Source organism: Triplophysa rosa, linkage group LG25 (assembly GCF_024868665.1).
Source record: "Triplophysa rosa linkage group LG25, Trosa_1v2, whole genome shotgun sequence".
In the NCBI taxonomy this organism is placed as follows: Eukaryota; Metazoa; Chordata; class Actinopteri; order Cypriniformes; family Nemacheilidae; genus Triplophysa; species Triplophysa rosa.
The window spans coordinates 10,988,471-11,010,081 of NC_079914.1; the positions used below are offsets into that span (position 1 = coordinate 10,988,471).

Below are 21,611 nucleotides of genomic sequence, written 5' to 3' on the forward strand. Positions count from 1 at the left end.
CAGTGCACATAAAGCCTCCTTATTGCTGCAGTCGAGGCGGTGAATACGACCACAGTGATGCGGGGAGGTCAGGGGCGCACCTCAAAGGATACGGCTTGCATTTATTTCTCCCTCCTTTATTTTTTCACACAACTCGCTGATCCTGATAAATTACTATACCTCCATTCTTTTTAGAGAAAGCAAAGATGCTTGCATGAGAGACATGTTGAGCCTGACGATTTGAAAGATTCATGAGTTGTAAAGCAAGCTTAACCTGGCCTCCGTCTTTTTGCTCCCTGCCACCCACCTGCGCTCTGTGGCGGAGCGCAAGGCGCTCGCATACGAGCTGCCCGGTCTTTTGTGTTCGCTTCTGTTTAATTACGCATCTTATAGCTTGACTTCCTGTGTTACGGCACTTCAAACCTGACTGAGGCTCCTCCACTAGCTTCTGGGTGTCTATTTGAAGCTACTGAAGCTATGCTGCCACTGAAGAGATTTACGCAAGCTATCCAATCAGATCGAAGCTTGAAACGTCCCGCCCGTGCCCCCTTTTGATTTAGCGTGTGACAGCGTGTCTTATTTTGACAGGGGAAGGTGGTTCGGCAAGGATTCTCAATAATGGACGATGCGTACGGGGTCCTGACAGTATCATTTATGAGACGCAGAGGGACGCTGTCATTTCAAAGCAACGCACAGCGGTATTATTTACAGACGCGGCGACTGTGTGAGGTCATCACAGCGGGGCGGCGGTGAAGGGCAGCGGCGTACAGGTTCAACGCTCGACGTGTGTAGATGAGCAATAGCTTATGGGGTGACCTCGTAACTCACATCTGAGGAAAGCACGCCGTTCGTGTGGCCCGGTTGAATGACTGGCTAGCTAGTGGAGCATCTGGGAATTTTTTTTATAAATAAATAAACAACAGTAACAGCAGCAGGTGGGATACCACTGTGCTCAGATTTGTAACACAAATCAGAAATCACCTCATAGCTTTCCAAAAATGGACACAAAATCGGACCAAATAAAGATAAGAGCGTGACGTGTAGGTGTCGAGCGATGCTTCGCTTTGCTTTCCAGATGAGAGTACGTGTTTTTGCAGCTGACGTTGCCATTGTTGTTCATTATGGTTGCGTTTTTTTTTATTGTTTACTCTGGGGCTTTGCTTCTCGTCATTTGTTTGAACGGATGTTGTGATTACGACTAATAAAAAAAACAAGGCCTTCTGTGGAAAGCAGCGCATCTCAGCTCGCAATATGTGCGCGGCATCTGTTGATGTTTAATGTCACCCGGCAGACGCTGGCAGACTGATCGCCTCTCTCTCTTTCTCTCACTCTCTCTATGGAACGACGAGGGTCCGGGAAAGCAGCCCTGCTGCCCCGTTCTCTACCCCGCGTCTCCCTGGATGCAGAGGGCACTGGAGCAGAATGCGTCCTAATTAAAGAACCCAGATGAGGAGTTCCAACTGTACCCATCCTGTGGCTCCAAAAGCTCTTAAATATTTATCAGCTTACCGGGTGGATCAGCAACAACCCCTCCCGCCAGCCAGCACGCTGATCCGCAGGCCAATGATAACAAACTATCATATCAATCGGCTTTGCGTTTTTACCTCACTGCCCTCATTACGGATGGTCTGGGTGTGATGGATGCATCACCTGTCTTCTCAAACTGACACGCTGCACTCGGAATGCGCCTCACTTCCTGTCCACAGAGGTCCGGTCTCCGAGCTTGAGGTTAGACCGGACGACCGCTAATCACAGCTGTGAAGAGAGCAGTGCTGTGGAAGGCGGCAGGGTTTTAATATTGGCTAGCCAGCTGTTGCAGAGCGGGGGCATGGCTTTCACACATACACACAGTTTTTGTGTCATCACAGCTCCACAACTCTACTCGCTTTAGTAGGACGATAACTTACACTAGAAATATTACATTAAAAGTAATGTCACCTCATGTCTAGACTAAACAACGCTATAACTAAAGTGTACACTTCATTGTATTTAAATTTCTTTAAATTACATTTTTTTGCCAATTTTAATGACGGATTTTTTGGGCCAATTTTAACAAACACAAAAGAAGATATTTTGAAGAATGTTGGTAACTGAACAATGGCAGTACCCATTCACATCCACTGTATGTTGACAAAACCAATGCAAGTCAATGGGTACCACTGTTGTTCGGTTACCAACATTCTTTAATATCTTCTTTTGTGTTCATTTGTGGGTGAACTATCCCTTTAACAAACTGTTAACAAACTGTTTATTACAATTCATTTTCATGCTATAGCCAATATGCTGAAATCCCCAGATAATCTATCAAGAGTCCACGTAGCAATGTGATAACATTTCACAGGTTTATTCACGAGAAAAAGTGTTTGTTGGCATTTAAAGTCAGCGGGGAGTCACGTCAGGGCACAAGGTTGACCACGTCTGAGCTCCCATGAGCTACTGTGACCATCGTCTACTGTTACCAGGCAACCCTTCTGTTGATCCCGCTTTAATGTTTCCACCTCCACCACAGGCAGGCATTCTTAAAGTGCTTAGGACTTACGGTGAGCGATGGGTGTCTGAGTGTGTGTCTAAAGTGCATCATCTTGACTCCAAATGGCCAGGAAACATGCTCAGCGGACATCTCGTTTCCTACTAGTCGGAAGCGGGTTTCGTCACTGAGCACGTCGCCTCCTAAACAGTTATTTTTTATAGGGAAGGGTTGTTAGGAATATAGGTATGACGAGTCAAACTTCTTTTTAAGTAACCAACACGCTATAGTTAAGCCACAGCTATTAAAAATCCTAGAAAGCGTTTGATCGGACAAAAATCAGTGTGGTGCAGGATGAGTCATCAATACTTGTCATCTGTTTATCTTGTACGATAACGACTGTAAATGTTTAATTTATACATCAGCATACACATGACCTCAAATCTAACCACACATGGACTAAAAGCCACTCTCGTTTTGATTTTACGGTATCTGTAAAGGTACCATTAATTGTGTGAATGTGGTATTTCGAAAAGCGCACCAGATGCATACGCACATGCAAATAGCAACATGTGGCAAAGGCCGACCCAGTCGAAAAGTCAGCTCCCAGCAGCCTGAGCTGTTGCAAAGAGTTGGGTGTCTTCCAGCGGCATGCATCTGCTCTACCCAGGTCTAGAGAGAGAAAGATATTCCTACAGCAAAGGATCAAATCCAATGAGCGAAAACACAGGAAGACACTGAAAGTGAGAGAGGGGTGGGAATAAAGCTTTCCTGGTGGGGCAGGCTAGACTGGTCTGGCTCCCATCAGGGACTTATTCCCTCTTAGGGTGAAAGAGTGCAGGCAGACAAAAGGGAGGGGCGTGAGACTAGGGGGAAGAGGGTGGGGGGATTTGTCACATACGCCTCTAAAGTTTCACAGCCCTGCAGGACTCTGCAGCATAGCGTCCAGTCATACCTCTAGCATGTACTTTACACGGCTCTAGCATAATCGCTAATATTTACTTCCTTTACAGGAAGTGCACAGCATGCACCCGAGTGGGTAGAAGCCAATCTCGAATTGGCCATAAAACAGGCAAATGTACCATAAGGCTCTTTTATTTACATGCAATTGTACAGAAAGCGTCCAGCGAGTGTCTATTCAAGATAAGGTTGCGAGATCTAGCTAGCACCTTCATAGCCGATTGCTGATAAATAAACCAGAAATACACTCTAATAAATAGCTGCAAGGCTTATTATGGGTATAGACCGGGCTCAGCTGCATAGATATACAGTTTAATGACCTGGCGATGCCAGAAGGCTCAGGACAGAAACGCAGAGATAACACTATGATGCAGATGGGTTAACTTGGCACGGCTCGCCGCAAGAACAAAAGTAGCTTGAGCCCCAAGGCGCCGAAAAATGTAGCACATGACGGGTATTTCTTGCACCTCACGAAAAGCTCAGGAACGGCCTAGCAGCCAAGAAACGAAAACCATGGCTACGCTAAAATAAAAAACAAGCTTCAGTCTCTTGCGTATTCAACTTTGGTAAAATTTACTTTTGAGTAGCTCTTCAATTGTTCAGCCTGATCTGGACAAAGGGAGATTATATATCAACTAATAGGCGGTATTTACAGTACAACCAGGTTGAAAAAAATCTTGTTACAATCAAAACCTCATTGCTAACAGATGTTCCCATAAACCATTCTAATCTTTTATTTCTCTGTGCTGTAATGCCCGTTGGATTAAACTGCGAGAACCAAGCCGCGTATTTATTTAGTTGCAATCGTTTTAATTCCAATCAATTTCGTCAAATCAAAAGCTAATCCTAAGGATTCGAACCAAAGCCTGGTCTTCAAGAGCCCACCGTCGTCATCATCATCATCATCATCATCACTTTTTATCAATTTAATCCTGAAACAGATTGAGGAAATGGAAACATGTTGCAAAGCACAAAATATGTGTCTATAGTGAGATCTGGCCTGCAAGGACTCGAGTCGTGGGAACGACTACAGCTGAGCTCCCTGCGACAGCATTCATCACCGGCCTGCTCTGCTCTGACAACAGTCATGTGTACGTCTCACCTGCAGTAAATGCGACAGCATGCTGGAAACCTGATGCACGTTGATCGACCACAGCGGTTTGCGTACATATCCATGAATGCTTTAACGCACTAAAATGCATCTTAAGAAACCAGGGAATTCCCGCCATGCTATTCAAAAACAGTACGCCGACACAATGCAACGTCAACAAACAAAAACAAAAGGCTGCAGCCTCGACCCCCCAAACCCCCCCCCCCACAACACACAGCATCAATAATGCATTTTAGACTGTGGCAGGGGGTGGAGGAAAAGCTACGGCGATGCCAACAGACCAAGGTAGCGCGCGGTTATCAGGCTTTCCCAAGCAAACCCCTACTTAAATTCCCCCCTAATTCCCCTGCACACGGCCCGCTTTCCAGATGGGCCCTGAGCCTCACGGCCTGCCAGCAACAGCTTGCGCCGTGTTTGTTGAAAACAAAGATGACGGATTAAATATCATGTGCCGCGCAGGGGGACCGAAGGGAAAAGGAGATAATTCTGCATTTCCAGAGCAAATAAGGTGAGAGCGGAGAGAATACAGACCCCTGTACAGTGCAAATATCTAGGGGGAAAGGGAGGCATCCTTTCAAACAACGATCTCTACCCGAGAGAGTTGTGGACTTGGACTCTCTCTCTATCCTCTGTGATCCCTGCTGCACTCGGTTTAATTACAGTTTAATCTAATGATATCGCGCTGACTCCAATCATGTCCTCTTGTTTCGCTTTATGGGTTTTCCTATACAAACGCTTTTGTTTTTATGCAGCTATGAATTGGAACGGCTAATGAGCTCTACTACGTTATCTGAAGAACGGCTGCTATGGATGGATACACTGTGATCAGGAGAAAAGAGACGCTTTTACCAAAACGCTTTGACCTTATAGTCATGGAAGGCTGCAGTTATGCAATAGAGAAACTATTAAGCTTACTGATTATAGGACACAGCGTGAGAGAAGATCAAAAATACAATAAAATAAACATTTACTGACCCACTACTGCATGAAATAAACAATATTATTGTAATACCTATAGCTAGTAAAAGTAACGTATATATAACGTTTACAAAATGTAAGAGTAACGTAAAAAAATATTAATATTTTTAATATTAACATCTTACTTAAAGACTGTAAATGCGTTTTTCTCCCCCCCCCCAAAAAAACATTGTAACAGCATAATCAGTGAGGCAAGACTATCTGTTCCAACAACGCTAGGTAGAATTTTGAAATTCTGTCCGGTGACACTAGCTTGAAAAATGATGTGCTTCACCTCTAATTAGAGGCGTCTCAAACAATCATCCGCTTGCGTGCTTTATGCGCCACCGCAGGGTGTAGCGGTCAACCTGGTGCCACGTCCGTGTCACTAGCCGTGCAGAAATAGAGACGAGTCCCAGGCAGGACCCCTGGGGGAAGAGCATTTGCTTCAGATGGCCCCAGCGGAGTTGACGGATATTTACTGTACAATCCTCTCTCGCCATGCCGAGAATCCCGAATCATATAGCTATAAACAGATCAATGCCTCACGCTACTCTGATAACTGAATACATGAATTCACATTACACAATGGCTCAGTCATTTCATTGACTGCTTTGAACCCACGTCTGCCATTAATCCAAGGCAAAAGTCTCAAACCGAGGCGCTGGCACAGCGGAAGCCATCAAGCTAATTTATCTTTCCTCATCTATAAAGGATGAGAATATAACAAAATGTAAATTAAAGATGTGTAAAACAAATGTCCCTCAAAAGCCGTCAAAGGAGCCTGTGAAGCGTTATTTCCGTGTGAAGTTGGGACTGAATGAAGTGCTATTGTGAAACACATCACAACACGGAGCCCCGGCTTTTCTGCTTGTGTTTGGGTTTGATTAGCGCTACAGAAGAGAGTCGGCGGACCTTAGAAAGGCTTTCGTGGGTTTACCGTCAGCTTTGAGACCGGGAAGACCGGTCATGAAAGACAGTATTTAATTGGTCTAAAGCGTCTTCAGCATTCGACTATGCTTAGCTCAGCTTCTGCGCCACAGAAAGCAAGACCGTAACTTTCAGTGTCATGAAAGCACGCTGAAAAAGTCAAAGCTATCTCTCCACAGAGAAAAACAAACAAGGAGCCAGACGAATTATGGGCGTCAAACATGTTGCGTCTGGCCACACGGACACTCAATCTTCATCGCCGACCCTGTAGATACCTGTGGTCAGGTTAGTCCTAAACCCAGAGGCCCATCATTTCATCCTCACACAGAAAATAGAAATGACAAACCTCTGTTTTTCTCTCTCTTTCCAAATTACCTAGCGCTGATTCACTGTGGAGATGTCAGAAGCGGCGGGGGTGGAGAACAAGCACTTGTCTTTATGTGTTTTGCGGTACGACCGAGAAGCGCGGCAGCCCTCGTGCAGGAGGGCTGCGAAAATATACAGGCCCGACCAAAACGCTCCCATCTCGTTTCCCTTTCATTTCCAAAACCTCAAGCACCAGCAGTCTTTGTGCAGGGCTCGTAAAAAGAAGCCAGAGGAACAAATGCATCTGCTCTGTTTCTGGGGTATAAATATTACCGTGGCATTCGCCCCGGGATAACCACAGCGGCGGGGTTAAAAAAACAAAACACGAACCAAAGATTTCCATCTCTAATGTAACACAAGTCAAACAAGGCGGTGATTTGGATTTTGTGTGGTGATGCTCTCCGCTTTCTGATTGATAAAACATACAAGAGTGTTTCTATGTAACCTCAAGCGCTCGGTGGCCCACGCCTCCAAGAATGAGTTTTTAGTGTTTGGAGAAAAGTTGAGGTTTGGAGAAAAGGGTTTATCGGAGCGTGAATTGTGGAGAGGTCTTGGGAGCCAAAGCGTTCGCAGAAGCACTGTGGTCCTGTCGCATCATCACGAGATATGACCCCATGCCAGCAATGAAGGGCTTTGCATCTGGTTTGAATCACAACTTCTTATACAATCCATATTTTCCATTCCAAACAGGCATTTGGTACTAAACAGACAAAATTGGTTGGTTTTTCTTATATTTTGTGGTAACATTTTACAGTAAGGTGTATTTGTTAACATTACTTAATGCATTAGCTAACGTACACTAACAATGAACAACACTTCTACACCATTTATTAAACATTAATGTTTTAAAATCAAAAGTTTCTTTTAAAAGAAACATAACATTAGTTCATTCACAATTAAATAGCTTAAACAATTGCTTTGGCATTAAGAAACATTAACGAAGATCAATAAATGCTGTAAATGTTTTGTTCATTGTTAGTTCATGTAGCATTAACTAATGTTATACAAAAACAACATTATTGTAAAATCTGCCCTTATCTGGAAAAATGGTTCAATAAAAATGTGCTTCAGGATGTTAAAATAGATTCAAATCATGCACAAGAGAAATTTTCAATTCATTACCTAGTTTACGGGAATAAGAAGTTTCCAAGGAGTGATGTCATAATGCCTAAATAAGCACACATCATGTGAAATCTTTGGACGGGATACATACGCGTAACGAAAAACACCAGGTGGTTTTGGACGGGGCTGTTTTAATTGCAAAGGAGAAACGGGGTTGTTAAAAATGCAGATCGCTTTTATCTTGACGAGATGCTCAGGATTAGTTCTCTTCAGTCGGGCCGCATTGTTTTTGAAAAAGAACAGGGGGGTGCAACAAGTCATGCAAATGAGATGTTAATTAGGCAAATGGTGAATTAGAATATACCAGTACAAACCAGCCCATTGGAATGGGAGTGTGGGAATGGGAAGGCCGGGGGAGCCAGCTGTACCCCTCCATCAACCCCCTCCTCACGCACAACTTCACTTGTGCCCTGTGTCTCCCTGTAGGGCGCTGACATACTGTTGCTTTTGCCCGAGCGCTAGCCTGACGCGGAACGTCACCTCTGCCTGACCGGAGCGGACGGGAGAAATAGGTGCGCTTTTTGCTCGACTTTAAATCTTCGCCAAGGCTTTAACGCGCAACCCTTGCTGGGCAGACCCTTAGAAACGGCCACTCATGAGGTTATAATGGAACATAAATGAATGAATGGCGATTCACATGCTAATGCGAGACGGGAAGGAAAGAGAAAGTTTTGTTTTTGCCTCATTTTTCGATGTTTCTCGCCTGCACAACCAGCGTTTTGTTAGTCGAGGCTTTGGAGTTAACTCTTTCACGAGAACTCAAGCTGTGGGCCATTAAAGCTTAATAGCAACGTGAAAACGGCTTGTAGCGTTTGTTAAATAAAACGCTATTGGAATTGTCGCTGAATGCTAAAACGACTCTGGTTAAGTTCAAACGTTAAAGAACATTATTTGTAAATTAGAAAAGATGTTTATCGATTAGTCGAGACAAACAAAAACACAACTACGGAAAAAACAAAAAATAAATTTCAAATGATTTTGTTTATATTAATCAAAATAAATATTTGAAGGTCTAACTTGCAGGTGACACACCTTCTCTCGAGAAAAAACGAGAACACAATTCCCGCTGTTTGTTGTTTATTTATTTATTTGTGATGCAGTCCATTCAGCTTTCGACCAAAAGAAAACATGCCTGTTGACATGAAAGTGTGTACGAGCGTATGACGTATCGACAGCCCAGCCTCCGTGGCCTGGCGTAGAATCCAGCACAACATCCAGTTAAGTCAGTCTGGAACCGCATCCAAACACTGACCAACCAAATAACAGACTTCATCTCGACACTCGCTCTCTTACTGGTCACAAGCTTTTTTCCAGTCGAGACCTTTAGATGACCTCCTCTGGCTAATCCAGTGGAGAACATTTAAAGCTGCTCGTTTGAACATCTTGAACTAAAATATCCATCATATTTCTCGCGCTACCATTCAACGTGCAAAACCGTCAATGTCAAATTTGTTGTATACAACACATACAACTACAGGCACTTCTGACCTCAGGACACTCTAGAGGACACAGGCTTTCCTGGTGTCCGCTTTAAAATTAAAGCATTTGGGAGATATTAGCTTATCCGCCCCATCTGTTCCTCCATCCGCCCTCTCTCCTCTTTTTTCCACCCTTGAAAGCATGCGATGACCCAGGGATGTGTAAAAATGGGTCCAAATGAATTGCTTGGGCACTTGAGCTCCTCTCCCCATTACAGCGCGTTGCCCTACCTGTGTTGAGTCAGCACTGCGCTCGCTCTATCCATCTAATGGACAGCGTTGGAATTTAATTAGCAGGAAACCGCAGAGTGAGGGCCTGAAGATTCTCTGGGACGCAGGAGCGGCGCGTGTCCCTGCGCGTGTGTGGTTTGGCCACAAGAGAAGGGATATGACACTAGGACTCTCTGGCTTGGGATCTTATCTGCACTGCGAAACAGGCACCCCAACATTTAAATACAAATTCATTGATTCGCACTGATGTCACTTAAAACATGTATCAATTTGTTGCTTTTGCAGAACCGGGAAATGTGTGCATACAGTCAATGGGGGCCAATGTTGTTTGGTTATATTCAAAATATCTTCTTTTGTGTTCTGACATGAGTAAATGATAAATGTATAATTTTTGGGTGAACCATCCCTTTTAAAAAGCATAAAAATATGTACTAATTTTTGCCTGCATGGTCACAATAAGAGCAGTCGGGCTGGTTACAATATACAGTCCCTGAGCTACACTGATGTCTTATCTCTGTATGTCTGACTTTGAACTATACATTGGCTCCTCCCAACAGCGGGACAGAGAATGGCTCGCAGCAAATGTGAGTTTCAGCCTGAGTGGGTGGATCGTGTCTGGGTTATCCCACAGGAAGTGCTCCATACCTGTAACATTTCAGCGGACCGAGTCAATATTCCAAGAAATGTGTATTTAACAAGCGGTGCTGACACTGATAGCCTTTAACACAGATAACACAATCCCTGTGCTTTAATCCATGTACAGATACGGTCGTAACAGAATTATAGCAAGGTAATATCGAAGAATCACAGCAGCGGACTGCACCACAAGTTGAGTATAGCAATTGCAAGTTCACATTACGTTATTTTAAATACATTCACAGGAAAACGGATCATCTGTCTCTTACATATGTTCAATGCAAGCATAAAACATGATGTGTTTATGTAGTTTTAACTGTTTCTCTGAAGGCTGTGAGGGTTCAGTCAGTGGAGGAAGGAGGATTGACAGTGTGATATGATCAACACATCTGCTAACATGAGCACTATGCAAAAAGGATATAAAGAAAACAACCACAGCTCTTTACTAAAAGCTGCACCTGTTAAGAAAACAAAGCATAATTGTTGTGCAATTACTGCCTGTCAGTTGTGTTTGTGAGAAAACATTTTGCAGTGTTTACATATTGTTTATTACTGCATAATATAATTCATTAAAATAGAAGTTTAATTTGAAGGTTGATTTTATAATGCCCACATTTTTTGCATTTTGTGTTTTTAAGATGAAGAAGAGACTGTTTTTCCCTATATAAATGTATAAAAAAAATTAAGTCTGGAAATTACAGTTGATTTTACCACATTTAAGATTGATTCAACCCATAAACTTACTGGATGAGATTTATCAATTTAATTTATTCACACCTGTGATCCAACATCAATTTAATCTGGTTTTAATGCAACATATTCCTACACACTGTTTAAATACTGGTCAGCTGGTACAGTAAATCCCTATAACCACCAACCTCTCGTGGCCACAGGTGACCATGATCAACAGGTGGCGTCGTAACGGCCAAGCCAACCAATTATCAATAGATTACACTTTGTCTGCTTTTGGCCATTGCGTGACCAATAATAAAACCTCGAACGGCAACCGGGACGACCCAAGAATCTCTAAACAACAGTCTATATTTCACAACACAGTTCCACATTCTCCAACGCCAGTTGTTTCCCAACTGTGAATTAACACAAACCCCATGCGAGTGTGAGCTTTCCCAGCTCCGGCGCATTAGCCTTAAGACGGCAGATCATCGCTGGGCACGTATAACAAAAGCGGCGGGGGGGTCGAGGAACACAAGTTGCGGTTTGGGGGGGTCTCATTCAAACATGCGTGCGACGAGAGGGTCTCCTCCATTCTTTTTGAAATCTAACCAATTAGCTTGGTCACACAGCTCGCCGTTCCCAGATGGTTCACAGTTAATCAAGTGCCGCTATTGTTTTGTCTGTGAAAACAGTTGTGGGATTGAAGTGTGGGTAAAACTCAGCCGGAGATGCTGCTGGTGAAGAGCGCTGCGCTAGGTAAATTTAACATGGCCGGAGGAGAGGTCCCCTCGGGTTGGAGATACACAGCAACTTTAGTAACTACACTAATAAAACCAACTAATATTAAGTACACATAAAACGCACACGATTCCTAAAAAAACTATTCTCATGTTGCTTTGCATGGCCTTGAAGTTGAAGGATTGCAGTCTTAAATCAATGGGGCAGGTTGGATGGATAAAAATGTCAACATTCCTTCATTATGCGCTTGAATTTCCTCCAAACGCGATCACCAGAGCTGTTCACGACTCTCCTTAAACGGCCGTGTTTACATTCTATCCAAATCCAAAGCAGGGGCGAACAGGCTAATTGGGAGCGTGTTCGGCCGAAGCTCTGAAGGGGCATCGCGTTCGCCGCAGAAATGAGGAACAGGACCGTGCCAGGCTCATAGCCCTGTTATCCTTATTGGCTTATTTATTTCTATTTCTGACAGATGGAGGGACTCGGGGCAGTTCAATAATTTAAAGTAAATTCCATACTCCCTCTCATTCATTCAATAATTAAAAACAACATCTGACTGCGCGGACGTAAAAAATACATAATAAATACAAATGTAATCTTGCTTAGAGAGCGCAAGCATTGTTGACATATGGCTCGCCTGTAAGGTTTAGAAAAACACTGACTTAAACAAGTTTCTTTCATCAATTACTCACCCTCATGTCATTCCAAACCTGTTTGACTGATTTTCCTCTACAAAACACAAAAGCAGATATTTTGAGAAATGTCTCCGTGGTTTTGTGTTCATACAATGGAAGTCAATGGGGTCCAATGTTGTTTGCTTACCAGCGTTCTTTAAAATATCTTCTTTTGTGTTCTGCAGAAGAAAGAAAGCTATACAGGTTTGAAGTTACATGAATTTTTTATGTAGGGTGAACTCTCCCTTTAAGAATACAATAAGCCAAGCAAGCTACATTTACAACTAGAAAAAGTGCAGAAATGCTCAAATCTGTTCTTCAAATCTCATGTAAACGTTAATATCCCTAATCCAAATATAAAGTCTCGAAATCCTGTGAAAACAGAGGGATTCTGACTCGAACGAACACATGTCACTCACAGACAGTGTAAAGAAATAAATCTGTGCATTGCTCAGCAGCAGATGGTCGTAACGGGTTTCGGGACAGACGAGCAATTGACGTAACACGTTCCCTTTAACACAGACACGCATAAAATCCCACAAACACACGCGCACAAACAACAACAACAACAACATCATGAGAGAATGGCGTTCAGTAACACACCCCCAGCCTTTCTTCTATATTTTACCAGCCATACGGTACTTTATTTTCCACTTCTTTTACCATCTGTAGCAACTATCCCCCATAGACACTCACAGCTGTCCCGTTTCATGTCTGTGCTCTCCTTTATATTCTGGCCCGAACGCCTAAGACGCACAATGGCGCCCCGTGTCTCAATCACCGGATCTGCATTATTCTCCTGGCAGTGGGAGTGGAGCTTACGTGATAGCATGGCTATGGCGAACGCAAAACATCCTGAAAACGTGTTGTTTACTTTCTTCATCAGTTCAGATCTGTATCAGCAATTAAAATTATAAATAAATAAATAAATAAATAAAAAAGAATTCAAACAAATTTTAAAACGTATTCCGTGTTTTATATTGTATATAAAAACTGCTCAAATAAAAAAATGAATTTCAGCTATTCTACTGATCAATAGGCAGATTCTGATCAAGGTTTAAAGTGATAGTTCACCCAAAAATGAAAATTCTTTCATCATTTACTCGCCCTAGTCATTTCAAAACTGTAGAACTTTCGTTGTTCCACAGAACACAAAAGAAGATATTTTGAAGAATGTTGGTAACCAAACAACACTGACCCCCATTGACTTCCGCTGTTTGGACACACAATTGACTTGTATGGTTGTGTGTCCAAACAACGGAAGTCAATGGGGGTCAGTGTTGTTTGGTCACCAACATTCTTCAAAATATCTTCTTTTGTGTTCTGCGGAAGAACGAAAGTCATGCAGGTTTGAAATGCCAAATGATGACAGAATTTTCGTTTTTGGCTGAACTATCACTAAGTAGACAGACACCGTCAGTTTAAACCCCAGTTTAAGGTCACATAAAGAGGCGTTTGGTTGCTAGGATTCGTTTTACGACTTTCGTTCGGTTTAGAATGTACAGTCCAGCGCATTCCAACCCATCACTCGGGTTTCTTTTCTCCAACAAAGTAAAAGCAACAGACGGTAGAATAGTTCAATGTGAACTTCTCTGTCTTGCATTCAATGATGGCCACTGTAAAATTAACATTAAAAGCTTATTAAACATGAATTCACGTTTACAGCATCATCATAAACCATGCGTACAACCTGGAAGACAAATTGAATTTCATCAAGCTAGCAATAAAAGAAGCACTGCTTCTACGTTGTTGTTGGCGAGAATAAAACGCAGCGCCTCAAAATAGTTCCTATTTCTGCCTGATCTGCACATGAGCCGTCTCAACATTCTAATGAAGTCCTCAGCGAGACTTAATACAATCACAGTTCCTCACAGCAAAGGTCTCGCAATGCCTCGCTCACTACCGGCCGGGGCTTAAGACAATGGCACTCTTGTTGACTGGCATGTGCGCACAAAGGCTCCATTCTCAGAAGTTAGCCAAAGTTGCTATTCTGCAATGAACACGATGTCTGCGCTTTGGAAGTCTAGAACGGTCTGATCCTTAACAGACACCCGATGCACTCGAGACGCTCGGTTCCAATGATATGACAGAGCCATGAGTTTGCAAAAGCAACAGAAAAATGCTTTTATGAAATATATCCATACATACAGTTGCTGAAAAATTTAAGAGAACAGTTTTGCTTTAAATCTGCATTTTTGCTTGCATCGTGGAAATTTCAGTCCAATGTCTGCACAATGTCAACAGAAACAAACCTTAGAAATGACGAAGTCATCCAGAAGGAAAGTGAAAGACTGAGAGAATGCAAAGACGCATGAAAGTTGTGAAAAATTTGGCTTTAGGGCTGCATAACGATTAATCGCGACTAATCGTTTGCAGAATAAAAGTTTTTGTTTACATAATATATGTTGGTGTACTGTGTGTGATAATTATGTATTTATAAATACACACACATGGATGCATGATTTTAAGAAAAATATATTTAATATTTATATATAATATAAATTATATATATAAATATAAAACATATCAAAAGTTACATATTTCTTAATTATATACAGTACATGCATGTACGTGTATTTATATATACATAATTATCATACGCAGTACACCAACATATATCCATGATGTATTTATTTCTAAACTGATTCAAATATACATGTAAAAACGTTAGTATTGTGGTGTTTAAACATAAATACGAACTTGTTTTCTTTGCCGTATTCAAGATCTGAAAACGTTTTGTTATTTTGACCAGTTTGTCCCGTTTCAATTTTCTGCAAGAAAATCACTTTTTTATTTGGAATTTGGGAGAAATGTTGTGACAACTACACAGAATGAAACATAAATGATCATTTTACCTAAACACACGCCTATAAATAATAAATTCAGAAAAATGTAAAATAATGTTCTTATTTTTTACCGCAGCTGTACGTCTTTTAATGATTCCGTTTTTTATGTGATAGTAGTTTCAACTTTCAATTAGCAAACAGAATTTAATCTGAATTCTAAACAAGGAATCGAAACATAATAAAGTTGTGTTAAAGGTAGCTACTACACTTCCTGTTCGAAAGCATTTCTTACAAAAAACAACAACTAATATTGACAAAAAATGCAGCATTTTATCCTCTTCAAATCCATTCTGCACAATTCAGCGTATTTTCTTGCTCATTACGTAATGCCTTCTCATACAGCCAAGTAATACACAGTTAACACAGGAAGCATTAAACGTGTGAATAAAAGGGAAAAAATCCAAAGTAAAAATAGCCGATCTCCCATCACGGGGTCCATTTCTCTCTCAGTGGCTGTGCGCTGGGACGACTGAGGAGTTAATACAAAACTAATTAGCAAAAACTGACTGGTGCCAACCCCTACCATTACCTTTCCTGCCTCTCTACACAGGGGGACAGCAGTAAGCCCACGGCACAGGTGTAGCGCTCACACCGGCTCGAGATTACTGCCCACTGCCTCCACACCCGAAACCCGTCGATGGATTCTTAATGCTGCTGCTATATCAGAGGAAAAATCGAGTGTGATGCATTTTAAACTGGAAGAAAACCAAAAAGATGATCTGTATGTAAATGAATTTTAAAACATAATTACGAAGAAGACAATCGCTTTGGAAGCGCAATAACAGTCGACAGGGAAAAAATGGTTTTGTGTTGAAACGTTGACATGTGAAACTCAAGCCAGCGAATTTGGTCCAAATCTGCAAGGAAAGATCGGCACTGACAATGCACATTAACCGGATTACACAAATTTGCCTTGCAATCAGGTTTTTGAAGAAACGTACCCACTAAAGGCAAACGCCGCGCAACAAAACATCTCCCAATGTTCCCCGTCCCACAAAACCATCTGCTTTCTTTAATTCGATCACATTGCAGAAAAAATATGGTTCAAAAGCAGGTCAAACGCAACGATATTAAAACTAACAGCACTGTGTTCATTCTTTGGACGGAGGCTGGTTTTTTAGCGCTGGGCCTGTTCCAGGGTAGAGGTGGGGAGGTTTGCACAATCGGAGAAGAAAAGTTACCGCGGAGCGACGTACTGTGTGGCACAACTATATTTTTATGAATGGACAACAACCTGGTCTTTAATGAATGGTGCTTCTTGAGATTTACAGAGCGAACGAGAGGCCGGAGAAGGATGGGTGCGAGGGGGCGGGGAGGTCCCGAGCCGCAGTGTGTACTGCAGTAACCACAACAAAGGCTGTGGTTTATCCCACAATCGCCTTAAATAGAGTCAAATTATTGTTATTCCTCAGCCTGTGGAAAGGCAGGGAATATAAATCGGCTGTAACACAAGACAAGCCAAAAGTCAGCCTGAAGATATCTGGATCAGTGGATACTATTACTTTTGTTTAAAAACTACGTTGATTTAACATAGCAATAAGGTTGCATTTACGTCCTCTCCTTAGCATAGTCTTTAAATTCCATGACAAATGACAAAACTTTTATAGCAGACTTCCCAGAACTTCATACAAATTCACAAAAACACAAGGACGACTTGCGCTAACAAGTTTTAAAAGACTCTAAATCTGTTTAAGAGCTCAAATGGAAGTGGGTCAGACAACAGCAACAGTTGGCCGGCCGCAGTGCAGGTCACTTAAGGTAAGTTCAATATAAATACCAATCAGGCGCTCTGGAAATGTCCACACAGGCCGAGTCTCAGGTTTGTTATCTATCTATGCCAGCGGTATCCTTCCATTGTGCGGCTAGATTGAACACAAAGTGCAATGAGACATACAGTTCTCAACAAATGAAACTGCATTAAGCTGACATACCAGCAAAGAGCTTGAATTGACCTCTATTGTTACAATACGTATATTGCTTATTTTTTAATAAATTGTGCTTTTTATGTGTTGATTCTGTGCATTATTACATTTTCAATCTAACACAATACGTCATCTTACTTCAATACGTCATGTTTGTTTTTATTGCAGACAAATGGGCCTTCCCATATAACTGAACTTAAAACTGCATCTGACATCATAATAAAAAAATTGATCAAATGTGTCTCTTTTATTTCCAAAACCGACTTCAGTGACTTCCCTTACATCCCATTAAGAAAATAAAAACACAGAACGGTGACTTCACAAATTTGCATCAAACGGATCTTCATAATGTGAAACAAACCATCAGGTTGCCAGCTTTAAAAGGAAAACGCCGGTGGCGTAACATTAGTCCGGGTCTCCACGCACAGCACTCTGCAGCCCAAACAAAACCACCTGTTTTAACAGGAGGTCAAGGGGGCAAATCCAAAACCAAAGCTTACCTTCCACTTGACTGGCTTCTAATAGGAGTGGATGTTTATCTAGGGGGTCAAATGCCTTGGAGATGGGGTCGTGACCTTAACATCTTAAGCCGTGACCTCTCCCACGTGCGGAGTGCTCCTGTCATAAAATTAGCCGTACACACGCGGCCTCTTCTCTAGCGCGGCGGAGGCCTCGACCTCACCACGTGTGTCTTTTGCATAGAAATCCTTATATTATTTTAACAGGTTTAGTGGGATTGTCTAAAACAAGCCCACCAACTTCAAACCCCCTACAGTGTTCTCCATATATAGAGTTAAGAAAAGAGAAAGTTTAAAGTAAAAATTTAATTACACACTTCATCTTTGAACTTGCAATTTCAGTTTCATTATTCCATAAGGATTGGGCTGTCACGGTTTCAGATTGTTACTGCACGGTTCTCTTGGCCTAAAGATTCCATGGTAGCAGTTTTATCGCAATATAATTTGTCAAAATAAAAACTAATGCTATGGTCAAATTTAATATTTTATATAACTTCCATATTTTCTCTTTTCTCTTTTTGTCTAATGAATCACCCTCAAAATAAGCTTTGGGACATTTTACACTGTTAAATGGGTTCTGAATTATTTACAATATTAACACCATATCGGTAATCATGATTTTTTATATATATATCACGGTTATTGACAATACCGATATACTATGACACTCCAAACAAGGAGTTTTAAGTCGCAAGCGAAATTTTACACCGCTTCGGATGTTACAAAGGTCAACGATAATGTTTCCTCCAGCAATTACAAACCAAGCCTCCCAGCATCGATGTGTTATTGTCCAGAGGAAGAGGGTGTGTTCACTATCCCGCACCCCTCTGCCCTGGCAAGACTGACTTTAGCTCCTCTCCGAAGCCCCTCTTTCGCCACCTGCGTATGAGGTCAGCCTCTCTTCAGATGGCTTTTAATCACGGGGGTTCCAGCAACGCTCGGCTGCTTTAAATAAGACAGCCGAGGAAATCTGATCGGCCTGTACGCGGGTCAGAGTTGAGAGGAACCGGAGAGAGAGTTTCCCTTCCTCTTGTTCTCTCGCTGAGACCCATTCACGATCACGAGTCACAACTGAATAAAAAAAGGCAACTTTGCCGATTAGGATGTTAGTGGGAGCGGGGGGCTAAATAGGCTCCCTGCTGAATAGGCTTTCAGAACATCAAAACGGAGGAATTCGGCACTGGCGTTTAAAGCGACAGTGTACGTTACGTCGTTCTTGTCCTTACAAAGAGCTCAAAGGCTCCGGGCCTTTGTGTTCCAGGCGAGTCGGAGTAATTCACACGATCCTGTTTTGCAACCTGCGAGATATCCTGCGCTAAAGCTTGCTTTTACGGCTTTATATCAACAGCCTTCGGGTCACACGTTTTAAATCTTTTATCAAAGTCCAGACTGTACAGAACGTGCAACAGAAAGCGATCGCTGCTAACGTGCCGCGATTTGCATGCGAGAAGTGAAAGTAATTAAGCTCGGTTATTTAAGGGGGTGAAACAAAGTGTGCTTCCAAGTGAACGCTTGAAGAGTGAAGACGGATCCCCAGCTGCTTTCTGCCAATTACCAGTCAGATATCTGTGCTGGACTTCTCTTAGTACGAGCTAAACTAACACAACAGTTAAACATGCATCGTTTTATATTCCACAGTGACTTCGCAATTAAGACCATTAATTAACTTACATCACTTACATATTTCTAGACGAAACCTGTGGCCTCTTTCGCATAATCCACCCTAATGCTGCAGATGGATTTTAAATGCGACAAAATGTGTTGAAGGTGAGAGTGCTACAAAGGCTTAATTGAATTAACTCAAATATTTAATAAATGGCCACAGGGACAGATCTGGAAAACTCAATCTGGTTACCACAGATTCCAAAGAGAAAAAAATACAAAATAAATTCACACTGCAAATTTACAATGGCAATCACAGATGCGACGTAACCAACGCATAAGAGCCGTGTAGATGTGCGCTTGGCCGCTTGTATTCGTACTTTCTGCCAAACGTCAGTCCCTGCGCTTAATTTCCACATTGTATTTATTTGGGAAGTGTATAAACTGGCAAAAAGAATCAAATGATGGTCATTTAGTTTGGAGCAAATCTGCGCGCAGGCAGTAAAGAGGGAATCTGACACGCTCGTCCTATTCTTCCCAGCTGCTTTATTGACTCGCTGATAAAATGAAGAGCTTCAGCCACTAATCTGGTTTGTAACTTCCTTCAAGCTCACTTGTGTGACCTCACATCCAAAATGTCAACTAAAGACCGATTCACCCAGCAGAAACACTCAATCATGCATCCGCTGCATACATACAAACATATTTTTTGCGCTGGCTTAGAAAATAAAGGGCTTACCTGCATGCACGAAGTAGGCCAAGTACAGGTCGAGTTCCTTTACGGACACTCCTATGTGATGAGGCTGTACGCACAGCCCCGGGTTCGAGCACTGCGGAGATTTAACCAGCCTTTCGCCGTCAGTACTTTCAAGCGGAATACCTTTGAATAAAATCACCATGACCAGGTCCAAGCGCCAGACTTTGTCCGCCTGACGCAGGCAGTCAATTCTCCTCATTTTGCCCTTCTGGTCGGGGTTGGCGAGCACACAGCATGGGGGCTTCTTCCCGGTGACGGTGAGCACGAAATCCTCGCGGAACTCCGGCCGGATGTCTTTGCGGAGCTTGGCCAGTAGCCGCGATGCCCACTTTTGCTTGACCTCCGGCTTCTCGCCGAGCAGCTCGTCCTTTACGGCTCGCTCCTCTTCTTTAGACATGCGCTTCTCGTGCTTCTTGAAGTACTTTCGCTTGCGGGCCTGCAAATTGAACCAGGTGTAGGAGAACGCTCTCACGTGGGGCAGCAGTGCTTCGATGAAAGGATGGAATTCATCCTGGGAATGCAAGAGAGCGGAAATTAGTGCACAGAAATGTGTAGTCACCCAAAGTTACAGTTTTTAACGTTTAAAAAAAATTACAGAATAACATAAAATATATATTTTCATATGTATGAAAAAAACAGTGAGGTTGAAAACTGAAGCACTAAAGATTCAACCATTTTCTTAGGACATCTTTACAATAAATTTTCTTTCCGATTAGAGTAAAAAAGATGCAAAATGACAGATAAAACAAGCTGAAGTAAAAAGTATTTTTCACTGCAAACATGTATGTCTATGCAAAATTATTAAAAAAAACAGCCTTGGACGGCAGGAGTGTGTGTGTGTGTAGCTGGTCTAGGACATATCTTGGCTCTCTGGCAAGAATGCTGGTCTGTAGGGGTCTGCCAGGGCCGAGAAAATACAACAACAGACCAGGAAAATTGGACTGGCTATTTTTATCTGTTCTCTGTAAAAAATGCACACACAGTTCCAAAAGTGTGCTACATTATTCTGTATCAGAGAGGAGTGTGTTGTTTTCAGTAAGGAGTGTGTGTGAGGGGGATCGTGGGGATTTTGGGGTTGCTTTTTCTATCTGCTGCCAACTCACAACCTGGAAACAAAAATCGTTCTAAATTACAACAGTTAGGGACGAAAACGTCCGTTTTCAAAATTCCATAAACTTTAGGAATTCAGTCATTGTATAATAATAATTCCTTAAGACACGATTCTGATTTTGTATTCTTTTATTTCTCTTAATTCATCCTACAAATTAAGGTCCAACATGTATGTCTTTTTTGCATCTATGTATCTGTTATGACGACCGTGTACACACATTTCTGGGGAAAAAAGGGCGAATAATGAATGTGTGGTTTTTTAAATGAAATAATTCGTGAATTTACACAGAAAACAACTCCAGGTTTTTATCACATGGAGAGAATAATGGCAGGCTGCCAATCACTAGAATAACATTTCCACAAACAGCAATAGTCCTGCATCGTGTCCTAAAACCGACCGGGTGAGCACGAGAGGGCTGCCAACAAGCAAGCGTAGTGCACCGTCTCTGTGCTGGACTTAGATTTCATTTAAATAACCGCACATATGAATATAACACATGTCATTTATTAACATAAATTTAGCGGCATTAAT

At 42.2% G+C, this 21,611-nt stretch overlaps 1 protein-coding gene across 8 annotated transcripts in view; it reads right to left on the reverse strand.

Annotated features, from left to right (window-relative positions):
• The window catches only part of nfia (nuclear factor I/A), a 142,520-nt gene that overhangs the window by 86,506 nt on the left and 34,403 nt on the right, over positions 1–21,611 (reverse strand). For all 8 annotated transcript variants that reach the window (XM_057325982.1, XM_057325981.1, XM_057325986.1 and 5 more), the window contains exon 2: positions 19,952–20,480. In XM_057325982.1, coding sequence (XP_057181965.1) covers positions 19,952–20,480 — 529 coding nt within the window. The remainder of the gene's footprint in view (positions 1–19,951; positions 20,481–21,611) is intronic.